The sequence below is a fragment of the Dendrobates tinctorius genome, unplaced genomic scaffold (genome assembly GCF_039654945.1).
Source record: "Dendrobates tinctorius isolate UK_male_01 unplaced genomic scaffold, ASM3965494v1 ptg000182l, whole genome shotgun sequence".
Lineage (NCBI taxonomy): Eukaryota > Metazoa > Chordata > Amphibia > Anura > Dendrobatidae > Dendrobates > Dendrobates tinctorius.
In genome coordinates this window covers 2029157-2047096 of record NW_027361849.1, presented here as the reverse complement: position 1 = coordinate 2047096, position 17940 = coordinate 2029157, and the positions used below count along the sequence as shown (strand labels likewise).

The 17940-nt window shown below is 50.0% G+C and overlaps 1 protein-coding gene across 3 annotated transcripts in view; it reads right to left on the bottom strand.

Annotated features, from left to right (window-relative positions):
* The window catches only part of LOC141054986 (protein mono-ADP-ribosyltransferase PARP14-like), a 73229-nt gene extending 55556 nt beyond the window's left edge, over nt 1-17673 (bottom strand). The window contains exons 1-6 of one of the 3 annotated variants that reach the window (XM_073551913.1): nt 17283-17673; nt 13320-13417; nt 13180-13207; nt 11671-11853; nt 5187-5423; nt 2448-4696 (exon numbers count right to left, since the gene is read on the bottom strand). In XM_073551913.1, coding sequence (XP_073408014.1) covers nt 2448-4696; nt 5187-5423; nt 11671-11853; nt 13180-13207; nt 13320-13417; nt 17283-17472 — 2985 coding nt within the window. In that variant the 5' untranslated portion in view covers nt 17473-17673. The remainder of the gene's footprint in view (nt 1-2447; nt 4697-5186; nt 5424-11670; nt 11854-13179; nt 13208-13319; nt 13418-17282) is intronic. The other 2 variants (XM_073551911.1, XM_073551912.1) reach the window with 2 other exon arrangements.
* Between the last annotated feature and the right edge of the window lie 267 nt (nt 17674-17940).

The window sequence follows — 17940 nt, the reverse complement described above, 5'->3', positions numbered from 1 at the left end:
GTTACCAAACTCCCGGAGTCCAGCAGGCCAGTCACTTGCACCCCGTTTACTGTCACGGGGTATGCCTGTGGCCCCTCGTGTGGTTGAGGGACTGAAAGCGGGATATGCAAAATAGGAGCAGCGCCGTCCTGGGCTGCAGTCCATTGTCTCGATGGTCAAGGGGCAACGGGCAGCTATGTCACCTCCAACAAATTACACTATTGGACGGGGCCTTTGCCTCCTGGGCTTGTGTACGTCCCCCCCTCTTTTGGAAACCCCAGTATGGGGATGCTATGACCCCTTGCTTCCCCAAGGAGCTCTTGACTGCCTGGTACCTCTCCACCAGGCTCACTAGGTCATCGACATTATGGGGATCCCCCTGGGCAATCCAGGATTCCACCGGCCTGGGAAAGGAGTGTATGAACCTGCCCATGACGACCTTCTCTATCATCTGTGCTGGGGAGGCGGATTCAGGTCGCAACTGTTTTTTGGACCAGGTGTAGAAGGTCAAACATTTGGGACCTGGGAGGTTTTTCACGGCGATAGACCCAATGGCGATCTGACAGTCAGAGTCACTCCTAAGCGTGCCAAGATCTCAGTCTTCAACTTAGCGCACTCTTTTGCATCCTGCAAGGCCAGATCATAAGAGGCTATCTGCTCTTTGCATGTTAAATATGGCACCACAACCTCCGCCCGCTGCTCCGGAAGCAATTTCTCCTGTTCTGCCACCCTCTCGAGAACCGTCAGAAACGCCTCTACGTCATCACCCGGGGTCATCTCTTGTATGGCTCTTCTTACCGTCTTCCTCACGTGAGAGTCATCACCTGGATATGGGGCTAGGGCGGTTGCTCCGCCATGGATCGCCTCGCCTAGGAGCTCCATCTGCTGCCGGTGCTGCCACTGCTGCCGGTGCTGCTGCTGCCATAGCTGTTGCTGCTGGAGATTAGCCTGCACCAGTTGCTTTATCATCTCCTCCATGTTGTCGGCTTTTGCTCCTGCAGTCACTTTCACCCAGGGCATGCGGTATCTCTGCGGCAGTCACACTGCCCCTTGGGATTCGTGCCCATGCTTCTAGCACCAATTGTAGAGGTTTGTAGTCACACGGCTGCGGTTGAGGTCGGCACCGGAAGCGGTATTGCTGAAATGTCCGGACAGGTTTATTAACACTGCAGAAACCGCTCAGAGTGAAAGTACAAAGTCCATACAACATATAGCGGGTCCGCCCGCTCAGGATGGTGTCCGGTTCTTAAGGTCCTAGCACAGACCAACACACAGGAGATCCACACATCTCCAGACCCAGAAGGAGACGCTCGGTCTCCATTTTATCTGCCAAACCACGGCCCTGGGGTGCGGATATGCGAGCAGTCATTCCCACCCATCTCTTACGACTGCTCGTAAAACCCGGCCCTGGAATGCCCCAATAACTCGCTCAGCACTATATGTGCTGGAGCATGCTTCCGAGATCACATCACCAAAGCTAAGAACACTGACGATACATATCTCCCCTCCAGGACCCGTCCAGCAGCCAGACTGCAACACATATACTATTGTCCCCTAGAGGTGTGTGTGTATATATATATATATATATATAGTGAAAAGCGATCGAGTGTTGTGCAACTCGCTACAGACAAATACATAACAGATCGGTTTTGTACTCCTCTACATGGATGCACGTGTATATATATCACCTGATTGGCGTTCTCTGGATTGCAGGACTATTTATGGCCCGTTGGGTTTTCTTCGCCTGTTTGTAATCCTCTACGTCTCGGAACATGTATATATATTTTATGCTGAAATATCACATGTACAGCGCACTAATCCTACGAGCTCATACTATCACTAGTTATCGCTTTCAGCGTCCTCGCAGGTTTTCTGTCATAGATGGTGGAAACTGCCACTGACACCTCGGCTCAGTGATAACAGTGATGGCGCATACCCCATGCAACGCACAGGCTCTATGTGAATCAGTTACCCCACCCGGGGTGTATATCGCCTCTTACAGCTTTCAGCATTGCCCTTTGAAGTTGGAGCAAGCGCCGGGATCAATATTTACTTTGTATCAAATCTATACTTCTATAGGAGTATGTTGTGCGTTTGCTCTGTGATCTAGGGAGGGGGAGGAGGTGAGCTGTGATATAGTCTATAAAGGAGAGTGTTGTGAGCATGCTCTGTGCAGAGATATTTGTTCATGGAGGGGGAGGAGGTGAGCTGTGACATCAGCTATTGACATCTAGTGGTCATGCTGTGTGTCTGCTACAGATCATTATAATTGCAGTCCGTCAGAGATGGGAACATTTCTCACCTTAGAGGCTTCAATATAAATTCTTTCCTGAGCCCCCCGCCTACTAGATGCCACTTAAACTACTATGAGGCTGAGGGACATTTGGGCCCCCTGTGGCTCCAGGTCTCGAGGGTCCGTCCCCCTGGGCACCCTACAGCTATGCCCGTTTATAAGGCCAGGTACTTACTGTGGCGTCTTGTATTTTCTTTTGCACAAGCCTGATGATCAGCCCCTCAGGGGTCCACACTTCATCCACATCTCTGCTTGCTGTGACTTGTGGCTTCGCACTTTTTACTTGTCTGATGGGAGTCGGGGGTCCGCTTGATGCTGCGGCCACAATTACCTTTTCGTCTCCAAATCTGGATTTTAGAAGCTCAGAAAATACATTAGCAGTTTGGACGTTGATATCGACGAGGTGTATCCGCTGTAAACAGGTCGCGCTGCCCTTCTCCACATAATCCATGATGGCATCCAGTATATTTCGAGCACACTCTTGTAAAGGGAACCCAAAGATTCCAGAACTGACGGCCGGGATGGCTATGGAGCTGTGGCCGTTCTCTGCGGCCAATTCTAAGCTAGTGGTGATTGCTCTGCACAAAAGTCTCTCACATCTCACATGGGACTGAGGATCCCACCGGGGTCCAACTGTATGGATCACTTGCTTGCATGGCAGCTTTCCAGCGTCGGTAATTACTGAATCCCCAGGAGCCAACTTTCCCTCACTCTTGATGATAAGATTACAATCGTCTTGGAGTTTGGGTCCTGCTGCTTTAAGCAAGGCCCCGGCCAGACCCCCGCTGTGCTGCAGATCTTCATTAGCGGCATTAACGATGACGTCAACGTTGTGCCGACACAGGTTGTCCTTGTACACTGCGATGGTCACCCCACTTTGGAGCTTCACCTCATATTGGCCTTCATCCAGTCTGTTATCTCCGCTCCGCTCTAAGCGGATCATACAATGGAACTTGGTCTTTGCTGTAGTGGCGTGAACTTCCTCATGGCTCTCACAGAATTTTTTAGCCCCTGGTTTATTGATGCGGAGGGAGTCGCAATACATCGTGGACAGAAGACTGCGGACCTGAGCGGCGGCATCCTCAGCCTGGACCTTCGGACCCAACAGGGACACACTGTTCTCATTCTTCACAACTTTCACCTTGGTCGTAATCTTCTGCCACGTCTGCCTCATCTCTTCTTCCACGAATTGTAACATGATTGTGGAGCGGATGGGAACCGTCACCTCCATCACCGTATGAGTGTTCACAAAGCCTTTTATCTGCTCGTAGCAGAGTTGTACATTGGTGGACATCCCTGCGAGCACCACATCGTTCTCCGCTCCGGGGGGGAACTCCTGGATCAGGACTGTGCATGTCTCAGAATTGAAGGACTCATGAAGATTTGACTGAAGACTTCTCCACTCCGGACTTTCAAGGATCTCCTTGGCCATAACTGGAATTCGCTGACATATCAGTTCTCGGTTAATTTGCTCCTCTGCGTCCATCATGTCTTTTTTGGAGTGTCCGGTCAGTTGGATCGAGTTTTCTTCCATTTCAATGAGTGCATTTATTTTGTGATGTCCAAAGAGGAGACTCGAGACCGCGTCGTTAGCTAACATCACGAACTGGTGGACGTACGGGTCCAGCTGGATGTATTTGGATTTCAGCTGCTGTCTAGCGCCCATTATCTCACACTTGGCTTGGAGAACTTCATCTCGCAGTCCAGTGAGCCTGACATTGTGTGTAGATGGGTCGTACTCCATCTTTAGCTCTGGGACATCGGCCAGTATCTTGCTCTCTAGACCACTGCTACGTATGATATGGTAGAGAGCAGCAGACATGGATTCTGTCATGGTCATCACTTTACTGCTCCTCTCCACCTTTCTGTTGGTTTCCTCCACCAGTTTCCGGAAGGTCTGCTCGATCTTAATGACGTCCTTCATTGCGCCTGCCAGGAAGATCTTCTCGACTTCAGGGTTGGGTTTGATCAATACCCCATCATAGGCAGCAGTGGAGATCTGATCCTTGAGGTCCTCCCACGCCGATGGGTTAATTTTACAGTCTATGACTTTATATCTTGAGATGAAAAGTGAAAATTCGGTGGAGACCTCCTCAGTCCATGAGCGGACCACCTTCGCCATAGTCCTGGCAGACGGGGTATTGGATATCACTATGGTTACAATGGGGTTCAGGCAGTCAGGACTCGGCCACTTCATCTCGCAGTATTTCTTGGCCATCTTGGCTTCTATGCTGACTTTGGTTTGCTCGTTGCCGAGGATGAGCTCCAGTATGTATGGGCTGATGCTGAACTGCTTAGGGGGCGGCATGGGGACGTCAGGCTGACTTGCCCCATAGAGATGTAAACGTAATGACGGGTAGTAGCGATACACGCTGATGGCCGTCTTATTAAACACCAGCTGCTTCTTTATTATCATCTTCACAGCTGGAGAGCAAAAAACAAAACGGGTCTCAGCACCATGGCGTCACATGAATCCATCCCCTCCTGGGGCGGGCTGCGATCTATCATATGTAGATGTATGGCCGCCCCATATTCAACCATATATTGTATCTGCTGCAGGGAAATCAGGGTTATCAGCAATATGGCCGCCATTATGGCTCTGACAAGGGCTGCCATGCTGAGATCAGGACCCTCACTATTGTCTCTATTGTATGTACATGCCCCTGCTTATTGTACAGCGCCACTGAATATGTTGGCGCCATGGAAATATATCCATTATTACTATATTTACTAGGTCCCTGCCGAATCCATATCTTTATCTCTCTATACTCCATTCTATAAGCCTCGGACATCCCATGTACAGCCGATTCCACCACCAAAGTCTCCATATTGGAGAACACTTTACTCAGGAGGATTATAGGTGGTCCGTCTCCCCTCAGCATCCCGTCTCACCATGTGCCCACCACATTCCTACCATCAGTATCAGTGAACTTCATTAGCGCAGCGCCCTCCTCCGGGAACATCACCGTCTCCTGCACTTTTACTCCTCCAAGTCTGGGGCTCTCAAAGAAGAATGAGAGGGACTGCTCGGAGGTGTTGGGGGGCAGGTTCTCCACCCTAACAGTGGTGGTCTCCTCTAGAAGCTTTGCCTTTAGCTTCAGTTGTGTCACTCGGAGACTTGTGGAGAAACTCTTCATGAAGCGGTGAATATCTGCAAAAGAAGAGCAAAACTATATGATGTGTGGAGACTAAAAGGAACGACCACAACCGGGGCACGTCCTCCAGAGATGGAGCGGACGCCACTGCAAGAAGAGGGCAGAGGTGGAAGCCAACAACTCACGTCATGTGGTGGAGATATCGGTGCCCTGTATATAAGGGGTGGATATGGCCTCTATATACAGCTCACCTATGTCACAGAGGACGGTGATATACAGTCATATGTTAAAGTTTGGGCACCCCTATTAATGTTAACCTTTATTCTTTATAACAATTTTGGTTTTTGCAACAGCTATTTCAGTTTCATATATCCAATAACTGATGGACTCAGTTATATTTCTGGATTCAAATGAGGTTTATTGTACTAACAGAAAATGTGCAATCTGCATTTAAACAAAATTTGACCGGTGCAAAAGTATGGGCACCCTTATCATTTTCTTGATTTGAACACTCCTAACTACTTTTTACTGACTTCCTGAAACACTAAATTGGTTTTGTAACCTCATTGAGCTTTGAACTTCATAGCCAGGTGTATCAAATCATGAGAAAAGGTATTTAAGGTGGCCACTTGCAAGTAGTTCTCCTATCTGATTCTCCTATGAAGAGTGGCATCATGGGCTCCTCAAAACAACTCTCAAATGATCTGAAAACAAAGATTATTCAACATAGCTTTTCAGGGGAAGGATACAAAAAGTTGTCTCAGAGATTTAACCTGTCAGTTTCCGCTGTGAGGAACATAGTAAGGAAATGGAAGAACACAGGTACAGTTCTTGTTAAGCCCAGAAGTGGCAGGCCTAGAAAAATATCAGAAAGGCAGAGAAGAAGAATGGTGAGAACAGTCAAGGACAATCCACAGACCACCTCCAAAGACCGGCAGCATCATCTTGCTGCAGATGGAGTCACTGTGCATCGGTCAACAATACAGTGCACTTTGCACAAGGAGAAGCTGTATGGGAGAATGATGCGAAAGAAGCCGTTTCTGCAAGCACGCCACAGAGTCGCCTGAGGTCTGCAAAAGCACATTGGGACAAGCCAGTTACATTTTGGAAGAAGGTCCTGTGGTCTGATGAAACAAAGATTGAGTTGTTTGGTCATACAAAAAGGCGTTATGCATGGAGGCTAAAAAACACAGCATTCCAAGAAAAACACTTGCTACCCACAGTAAAATTTGGTGGAGGTTCCATCATGCTTTGGGGCTGTGTGGCCAATGCCGGCACCGGGAATCTTGTTAAAGTTGAGGGTCGCATGGATTCAACTCAGTATCAGCAGATTCTTGACAATAATGTGCAAGAATCAGTGACGAAGTTGAAGTTACGCAGGGGATGGATATTTCAGCAAGACAATGATCCAAAACACCGCTCCAAATCTACTCAGGCATTCATGCAGAGGAACAATTACAATGTTCTGGAATGGCCATCCCAGTCCCCAGACCTGAATATCATTGAACATCTGTGGGATGATTTGAAGCGGGCTGTCCATGCTCGGCGACCATCAAACTTAACTGAACTGGAACACAGATATCTGTGCCCTGTATATACGGGGTGGATATGGCCTCTGTATACAGCTCACCTATGTCACAGAGGAGGGCGATATATAATTGGGATATCTGTGCCCTGTATACACGGGGTAGATATGGCCTCTGTATACAGCTCACCTATGTCACAGAGGAGGGCGATATATAATGGGGATATCTGTGCCCTGTATACACGGGGTGGATATGGTCTCTGTATACAGCTCACCTATGTCACAGAGGAGGGCGATATATAATTGGGATATCTGTGCCCTGTATACACGGGGTAGATATGGCCTCTGTATACAGCTCACCTATGTCACAGAGGAGGGTGATATATAATTGGGATATCTGTGCCCTGTATACACGGGGTGGCTATGGCCTCTGTATACAGCTCACCTATGTCACAGAGGAGGGCGATATATAATGGGGATATCTGTGCCCTGTATACACTGGGTGGATATGGCCTCTGAATACAGCTCACCTATGTCACAGAGGAGGGCGATATATAATTGGGATATCTGTGCCCTGTATACACGGGGTGGATATGGCCTCTGTATACAGCTCACCTATGTCACAGAGGAGGGTGATATATGATGGGGATATCTGTGGCCTGTATATACGGGGTGGATATGGCCTCTGTATACAGCTCACCTATGTCACAGAGGAGGGTGATATATGATGGGGATATCTGTGCCCTGTATACACGGGGTGGATATGGCCTCTGTATACAGCTCACCTATGTCACAGAGGAGGGTGATATATAATTGGGATATCTGTGCCCTGTATACACGGGGTGGATATGGCCTCTGTATACAGCTCACCTATGTCACAGAGGAGGGCGATATATAATTAGGATATCTGTGCCCTGTATACACGGGGTGGATATGGCCTCTGTATACAGCTCACCTATGTCACAGAGGAGGGCGATATATAATGGGGATATCTGTGCCCTGTGTATACGGGGTGGATATGGCCTCTGTATACAGCTCACCTATGTCACAGAGGAGGGCGATATATAATTAGGATATCTGTGCCCTGTATACACGGGGTGGATATGGCCTCTGTATACAGCTCACCTATGTCACAGAGGAGGGTGATATATGATGGGGATATCTGTGCCCTGTATACACGGGGTGGATATGGCCTCTGTATACAGCTCACCTATGTCACAGAGGAGGGTGATATATAATTGGGATATCTGTGCCCTGTATACACGGGGTGGATATGGCCTCTGTATACAGCTCACCTATGTCACAGAGGAGGGTGATATATAATTGGGATATCTGTGCCCTGTATACACGGGGTGGATATGGCCTCTGTATACAGCTCACCTATGTCACAGAGGAGGGCGATATATAATTAGGATATCTGTGCCCTGTATACACGGGGTGGATATGGCCTCTGTATACAGCTCACCTATGTCACAGAGGAGGGCGATATATAATGGGGATATCTGTGCCCTGTGTATACGGGGTGGATATGGCCTCTGTATACAGCTCACCTATGTCACAGAGGAGGGCGATATATAATTAGGATATCTGTGCCCTGTATACACGGGGTGGATATGGCCTCTGTATACAGCTCACATATGTCACAGAGGAGGGCGATATATGATGGAGATATCTGTGCCCTGTATATACGGAGTGGATATGGCCTCTGTATACAGCTCACCTATGTCACAGAGGAGGGCAATATATAATTAGGATATCTGTGCCCTGTATACACGGGGTGGATATGGCCTCTGTATACAGCTCACCTATGTCACAGAGGAGGGCGATATATGATGGGGATATCTGTGCCCTGTATACACGGGGTAGATATGGCCTCTGTATACAGCTCACCTATGTCACAGAGGAGGGTGATATATAATGGAGATATCTGTGCCCTGTATATACGGAGTGGATATGGCCTCTGTATACAGCTCACCTATGTCACAGAGGAGGGCAATATATAATTAGGATATCTGTGCCCTGTATACACGGGGTGGATATGGCCTCTGTATACAGCTCACCTATGTCACAGAGGAGGGCGATATATGATGGGGATATCTGTGCCCTGTATACACGGGGTAGATATGGCCTCTGTATACAGCTCACCTATGTCACAGAGGAGGGTGATATATAATGGGGATATCTGTGCCCTGTATACGGGGTGGATATGGCCTCTGTATACAGCTCACCTATGTCACAGAGGAGGGTGATATATGATGGTGATATCTGTGCCCTGTATATACGGGGTGGATATGGCCTCTGTATACAGCTCACCTATGTCACAGAGGAGGGCGATATATAATTAGGATATCTGTGCCCTGTATACACGGGGTGGATATGGCCTCTGTATACAGCTCACCTATGTCACAGAGGAGGGTGATATATAATGGGGATATCTGTGCCCTGTATACACGGGGTAGATATGGCCTCTGTATACAGCTCACCTATGTCACAGAGGAGGGCGATATATAATGGGGATATCTGTGCCCTGTATACACGGGGTGGATATGGTCTCTGTATACAGCTCACCTATGTCACAGAGGAGGGCGATATATAATTGGGATATCTGTGCCCTGTATACACGGGGTAGATATGGCCTCTGTATACAGCTCACCTATGTCACAGAGGAGGGTGATATATAATTGGGATATCTGTGCCCTGTATACACGGGGTGGATATGGCCTCTGAATACAGCTCACCTATGTCACAGAGGAGGGCGATATATAATTGGGATATCTGTGCCCTGTATACACGGGGTGGATATGGCCTCTGTATACAGCTCACCTATGTCACAGAGGAGGGCGATATATAATTAGGATATCTGTGCCCTGTATACACGGGGTGGATATGGCCTCTGTATACAGCTCACCTATGTCACAGAGGAGGGCGATATATAATGGGGATATCTGTGCCCTGTGTATACGGGGTGGATATGGCCTCTGTATACAGCTCACCTATGTCACAGAGGAGGGCGATATATAATTAGGATATCTGTGCCCTGTATACACGGGGTGGATATGGCCTCTGTATACAGCTCACATATGTCACAGAGGAGGGCGATATATGATGGAGATATCTGTGCCCTGTATATACGGAGTGGATATGGCCTCTGTATACAGCTCACCTATGTCACAGAGGAGGGCGATATATAATTAGGATATCTGTGCCCTGTATACACGGGGTGGATATGGCCTCTGTATACAGCTCACCTATGTCACAGAGGAGGGCGATATATGATGGGGATATCTGTGCCCTGTATACACGGGGTAGATATGGCCTCTGTATACAGCTCACCTATGTCACAGAGGAGGGTGATATATAATGGAGATATCTGTGCCCTGTATATACGGAGTGGATATGGCCTCTGTATACAGCTCACCTATGTCACAGAGGAGGGCAATATATAATTAGGATATCTGTGCCCTGTATACACGGGGTGGATATGGCCTCTGTATACAGCTCACCTATGTCACAGAGGAGGGCGATATATGATGGGGATATCTGTGCCCTGTATACACGGGGTAGATATGGCCTCTGTATACAGCTCACCTATGTCACAGAGGAGGGTGATATATAATGGGGATATCTGCGCCCTGTGTATACGGGGTGGATATGGCCTCTGTATACAGCTCACCTATGTCACAGAGGAGGGTGATATATGATGGTGATATCTGTGCCCTGTATATACGGGGTGGATATGGCCTCTGTATACAGCTCACCTATGTCACAGAGGAGGGCGATATATAATTAGGATATCTGTGCCCTGTATACACGGGGTGGATATGGCCTCTGTATACAGCTCACCTATGTCACAGAGGAGGGTGATATATAATGGGGATATCTGTGCCCTGTATACACGGGGTAGATATGGCCTCTGTATACAGCTCACCTATGTCACAGAGGAGGGCGATATATAATGGGGATATCTGTGCCCTGTATACACGGGGTGGATATGGTCTCTGTATACAGCTCACCTATGTCACAGAGGAGGGCGATATATAATTGGGATATCTGTGCCCTGTATACACGGGGTAGATATGGCCTCTGTATACAGCTCACCTATGTCACAGAGGAGGGTGATATATAATTGGGATATCTGTGCCCTGTATACACGGGGTGGATATGGCCTCTGAATACAGCTCACCTATGTCACAGAGGAGGGCGATATATAATTGGGATATCTGTGCCCTGTATACACGGGGTGGATATGGCCTCTGTATACAGCTCACCTATGTCACAGAGGAGGGTGATATATAATGGGGATATCTGTGCCCTGTATATACGGGGTGGATATGGCCTCTGTATACAGCTCACCTATGTCACAGAGGAGGGCGATATATAATGGGGATATCTGTGCCCTGTATACACGGGGTGGATATGGCCTCTGTATACAGCTCACCTATGTCACAGAGGAGGGCGATATATGATGGGGATATCTGTGCCCTGTATACACGGGGTGGATATGGCCTCTGTATACAGCTCACCTATGTCACAGAGGAGGGTGATATATGATGGGGATATCTGTGCCCTGTATACACGGGGTGGATATGGCCTCTGTATACAGCTCACCTATGTCACAGAGGAGGGCGATATATAATGGAGATATCTGTGCCCTGTATATACGGGGTGGATATGGCCTCTGTATACAGCTCACCTATGTCACAGAGGAGGGCGATATATGATGGGGATATCTGTGCCCTGTATATACGGGGTGGATATGGCCTCTGTATACAGCTCACCTATGTCACAGGTGAACGTGATGGCAGCACTTTTGAGCTCGGGAATCATCTCCACATGGAAGTCTTGGTCTTGACTCCTGGAACTGAGGTTCTCCACCAGGAGGTTTAACATGTCAGACGTGCACGAGTCCTGGACATTCTCTACCAAGACCAAGGACAAGGTGACGTCCAGCGTCCCGCCATCTGCTCCAGTCGGTGTGGAGAAATCACAAATGGGTTAATGTTCAGACACCAGCTGCCTCTGCTCAGCATTACTAATGAGGAGGATCTGCGGACACTTATCAGGAGCTCAGATGGACGGACTAGATGCCATGCAGTGAAGCCGGGGGTCTGGGGGGTTGCCTATTGTTATGATAATTGTAATAATGTCTTTTCGCTAATATATATATATCTGCAGGTGTGAGATTTACGTTCCTAGGCCTAGAACTCTCTTCAGCTGAAGCATTGTGAAGCCGAGACTTGTGTGTAACATTCGTGTTTTCTAGCTGGCTTGCCTTCTCTGGTGACAGAGAGAACAGAATGCTTATGGTCGCCTACGACCATCATATGTGCTCTTCTTACCACTCGGTACTTTACACGCCTTTCTCTTCTGCTATTTAAACTCGGATAATTTGTTTTGGGGGAGACAGGTGATTGTGGGGACCTCTAGTCCAGCCGTCATCCTCTCTCCATGACGGCAGGATCAGTAAATGACCAATTATCTTACACACTCAGGTCTGGACGATTTCTAATTGGAAAAAGACAAAGGGCCCCGTCACACACAGCGATCTCCCTAGCAGGTTTTGTGAGGTAACAGCGATCTCACCAGCGAGATCGCTGTGTGTGACAGCGATCAGCGACCGCCCCCCTGCCGGTATCGCTGATCGTTGTTGGAAAGCCCTGGACATTTCTTTGGTCGCTGGTCTCCCGCTGGCCAGCACGCATCGCTGCATGTGACGGGCGGGAGACCAGCGATCAGCTGGTAACTAAGGTAAACGCAGGATTTCTAAGCAGCGCGCTGTGCTTAGAAACCCTCTGTGTACCTTAGTTACCAGAGCGCTGATGCAGGTAGCTGGTAACCAAGGTACACATCAGGTTTAGGTTTCGAAGTGACGCACGCTGCTTAGAAACCCGATGTGTACCTTAGTTACTAGCTCCCTGCATGAGCGCGCTGGTAACTAATGTACACAGCGACGCTGCGCGATCGGCGTCGCTGGTGCTGATCGCTAGTGAAGCTGTCTGTTTGACAGCTCACCAGCGATCATGTAGCGACTCACCAGCGATCATGACAAGTTGATATCGTTGTCAGGATCGCTGGTGAGTCGCTATGTGTGACGGGGCCCTAACACTCCACTGACACCTATCAGCTGCCCACATATCAGTTTTGTCTTCTCTATTAACAGTCAGGCATCTCTGCCGTACCCATGATGGTTCCCTTTTTCTGATCTCTATGTCACTATTTTACATGATGTTAATTACAATATATCATTATGTTATAGTATTTCAATCAATCATTTCCATCTTCCTTACCTGTGTCCACACCAGGGTTTGGTGCTTCCTAAAAGGAAAACAAAAGAGGCTTTAAGTCCCTAAACAGGACAGTCAGTGATTGAGTGGTGCTTGTAACTGAACAGATGTGGATCAGTCAGACCCTGTTACTGTGGACTTACGTCTGGTAATGATGCGGGGAGGTTTACCCTCAAATTTATCGTCTTCCCATCTGTAATTTTCAGCTTGTGGTCTTCTTTCCTCAAGACGTTGTCCCGAACTATAGGAGGTAGAGGAGGGAGCATTACCATACAAGACATGTCACTGCCAGGAGGTGACACTACATGACCCAGGACAATTCTGACAACAGTCTCCGACACATGAACCCCGTCATTTTACATTGACATTTATAGGCAGTTTTGTGGGTGTTCCCGATAAGAAATGGGGTGGCTTAAAGTATTTTGATTTGTGACAAGCGTCTCATGGACAAACACAATATAACAGACTATGGATCTGGGTATCTCACCAAGCACTCAAGTCCGCAGAGGCAATATCTGTTATATATGAGAGACCTGTCACACAGCAGGTCCACCACAAGAGAGCGCTCAGTCAGGAAATCTCATATCCCTGGAAATGTCTGGATATTATGGTCTCATGGAGCAGCTCTACAGGTAGGAGACGTATCCTGGGATGTCTCGGGATACCATGATTTCATAGAGCAACTCTAACCTCCCTCATCCCTGACCCTCGGTACATACCCTACTCCTCATCCCTGACCCTGGGTACATACCCTCCTCATCCCTGACCCTGGGTACATACCCTACTCATCCCTGACCCTGGGTACATAACCTACTCCTCATCCCTGACCTTGGTTACATACCCTCCTCATCCGTGACTTTGGTTACATACCCTTCTTCTCATCCCTGACCCTGGGTACATACCCTTCTTCTCATCCATGACTCTGGGTACATACCCTACTCCTCATCCCTAACCCTGGTTACATACCCTATTCCTCATCACTGACCCTGGGTACATACCCTACTCCTCATCTCTGACCATGGTTACATACCCTCCTCCTCATCTCTGACTCTGGGTACATACCCTACTCCTCATCTCTGACTCTGGGTACATACACTACTCCTCATCCCTGAACCTGGGTACATACCCTACGCCTCATCCCTGACCTTGGATACATACCCTTCTTATCACTGACGCTGGGTACATACCCTCCTCATCCCTGACCCTGGGGACATAACATACTCCTCATCCCTGACCCTGGGTACATACCCTACTCCTCATCCCTGACCATGGGTACATACCCTACTGTTGTGAGTTCATTTTCCCCTTCACCATTGAGGTCTGATGAACTCCCTCTTCTGGTGAAGGAAGGTAGCGAGGCTGATTACCAAGCACCTGTGCAGGATGATGATGACTGGGTGACTGAAATTGCTGACTGGATATAAGGCAGCCGACGCCCTTCTGCCTTGCTGGTGATCTCTCTGAGGGATTCTAGGAAACCAGTCTGATTCCTGCTCCTCTAAAGCTAAGTTTTCTGCTCTGCTTTTTGCATTTGTTTTGCCTTGTTTTTCTGGATTTCTGCCATTCCCTGCTGGGGTGAGCTGAATTCCTTTTTGCTCTGTCTTCAGAAAATACCTGAGTACTGATATAGTCTTTTTGAAGCCTAGCGTCTTCAGGGCTTTTTTCCCTATCAGTCTGTTGGCTCTTGTTTGATAGGGTTTTGGCGGATTGCAGACAGCAGCTTTTCTATCCTTTCCTATTTAGTTAGCTTGGGCCCCATCATTTGCTCAGCCTATCTTTCTATCTGTGTGAGTGTTTTTTCATCTTGCTTCACCGTCATTATATGTTGGGGGCTGCCTATTGCTTTGGGGTCTGCTCTGGGGCAGTTTAGATTTCCCTTTCTGTCTTTAGGCTATTTAGTTCTCCGGCTGTGATCGAGGGGTCTAGGGCACCGTAGGAACCCCCCACGGCTACTGCTAGTTGTTGTTGATAGGTTCAGGGGTCTGCAATCCGATAGCTGCAAACTTCTCTGGTTTTCTGGACTTAGCTAGTATTTCTGTTTTGCCTCCTACGGTGACTCATTCATAACACCCTACTCCTCATCCCTGACCCTGGGTACATACCCTTCTTCTCATCCCTGACCCTGGGTACATATTCCTCATCCATAACCCTGGTTACATACCCTACTCCTCATCCCTAACCCTGGTTACATACCCTACTCCTCATCTCTGACCCTGGGTACATACCCTACTCCTCATCTCTGACCCTGGTTACATACCCTACTCCTCATCCCTGAACCTGGGTACATATCCTTCTTATCACTGACCCTGGGTACAAACCCTCTTCTTAATCCCTGACCTTCCTACATACCATCCTTATCTTTGATCCTGTTTACACACCATCCTCCTCAACCCTGACACTGGATACATATCCTCTTCCTCATCTCTGACACTTGGCACATACCCTCCTAATCCCTGACGCTGGGTACATACCCTCCTCATCCCTGACGCTGGGTACTCTCCTCATTCCTGACCCCTAGTACTTACACTCTTTAATCCCTGACCCTGGGTACACACTGACCTCCTCATCCCTGACCCTGGGTACATACCCTCTTCATCTCTGACGCTGGCTACATACCCTCCTCATCTCTCACCCTGTGTCCTACTCATCTGTGATCCTGGGTATATACCCTCCTCCTTTCTGACTTTGAGTACATACATCCTTCATCCTTGACCCAGAGCATATACTCTCCTACTCTCTGAGCCTTGGCACTTACCCTCCTCCTCCTCTTTCCCCAGGAACTTACCGTCCTCCTCTCTGACCCCAGGCACTTACCCTCCTCCTCCTCCCTGACCCCGGGTCAGTTACCCTCCTCCTCTTCCCTGACCCCGGGCACTTACCCTCCTCCTCCTGCCTGACCCCGGGCACTTACCCTCCTCCTCCTGCCTGACCCCGGGCACTTACCCTCCTCCTCCTGCCTGATCTCAGGGCAGTTACCCTCCTCCTCCCTGACCTCGGGGCAGTTACCCTCCTCCTCCCTGACCCCGGGCACTTACCCTCCTCCTCCCTGACCCCGGGGCACTTACCCTCCTTCTGCCTGACCCTGGGGCAGTTACCCTCCTCCTCCTCTCTGACCCCAGGCACTTACCCTCCTCCTCCTCTCTGACCCCGGGGCGGTTACCCTCCTCCCTGACCCCAGGCACTTACCCTCCTCCCTGACCCCGAGGCAGTTACCCTCCTCCTCCTCCCTGACCCCGGGGCAGTTACCCTCCTCCCTGACCCCGGGGCAGTTACCCTCCTCCCTGACCCCGGGGCAGTTACCCTCCTCCCTGACCCCGGGGCAGTTACCCTCCTCCTCCTCTCTGACCCCAGGCACTTACCCTCCTCTCTGACCCCGGGCATTTGCCCTCCTCCCTGATCCCGAGGCACTTACCCTCCTCCTCCTCTCTGACCCGGGGGCACTTACCCTCCTCCTTCTCCCTGACCCCAGGGCAGTTACCCTCCTCCCTGACCCCAGGCACTTACCCTCCTCCTCCCTGCCCCCAGGCACTTACCCTCCTCCTTCTCCCTGACCCCAGGCACTTACCTTCCTCCCTTACCCGGGGGCACATACCATCCTTCTCCTCCCTGCCCCCAGGCACTTACCCTCCTCCTCCTCCCTGACCCCGGGGCAGTTACCCTCCTCTCTGACCCGGGGGCACTTACCCTCCTCCTCCTCTCTGACCCGGGGGCACTTACCCTCCTCCTTCTCCCTGACCTCGGGGCAGTTACCCTCCTCCCTGACCCCAGGCACTTACCCTCCTCCCTGACCCGGGGGCAGATACCCTCCTCCTCCTCCATGACCCCAGGCACTTACCCTCCTCCTCCTCCCTAACCCGGGGGAAGATACCCTCTTCCCTGACCCCGGGCACTTACCCTCCTCCTCCTCCCTAACCCGGGGGAAGATACCCTCTTCCCTGACCCCGGGCACTTACCCTCCTCCTCCTCCCTGGCCCCGGGGCAGTTACCCTCCTCCCTGACCCCAGGCACTTACCCTCCTCCCTGACATGGGGGCAGATACCCTCCTCCTCCTCCATGACCCCAGGCACTTACCCTCCTCCTCCTCCTCCCTGACCCCGGGCACTTACCCTCCTCCTCCCTGAAGTGTATCAGGATATACCCCCGGCTGCCGTCCTCCTCTCGGATCTCACATTCTCCTCCATTAGACTTCTTCTTACTCTGGAAATGCAGCCGGAGTTTGTTCTTCAGCTGCTGCAGGCGGTCGGGGCCCTCGTCCCACTGTACGGACAGGGGGAACCGGTAGCTGCTGTCCCCCATGGTGGTGGTGTCCACATAGGGTGTTGTTGGGGATGTTTCCCCGTGAGTGAGCAGTGTCGGGTGTGAGCAGTGTCGGGTGTGAGCAGTGTCGGGTGTGAGCAGTGTCGGGTGTGTGACGCCAGTTTCACTTTCATTTACTGCTCTCTTCCTGGAGATCCCCTGTCCGCGTCAGCTGCTGAGTGACGGGTCGCTGCGGCCGAGGACACCGTGTGTCTGATGGTAGATAATAGGAGAAAGGCTGTGTGCACACGCTGCGGATTTTGCTGCGGACCCGCAGCAGTTTTCGCTGAGGTGTACAGTACCATGATTCCCTATGGAAATCAAAAACCACAATGCAGACGGTGCGGAATTTTCCGCGGTTTTCAATCTGCAGAAAGAATTGACATGTCAATTCTTTCTGCGGATTCTCCTGCAGTTTGCCATCTGCTCCATTGTAGAGATGAAAAACCACAGAGCAGAACCACAGAG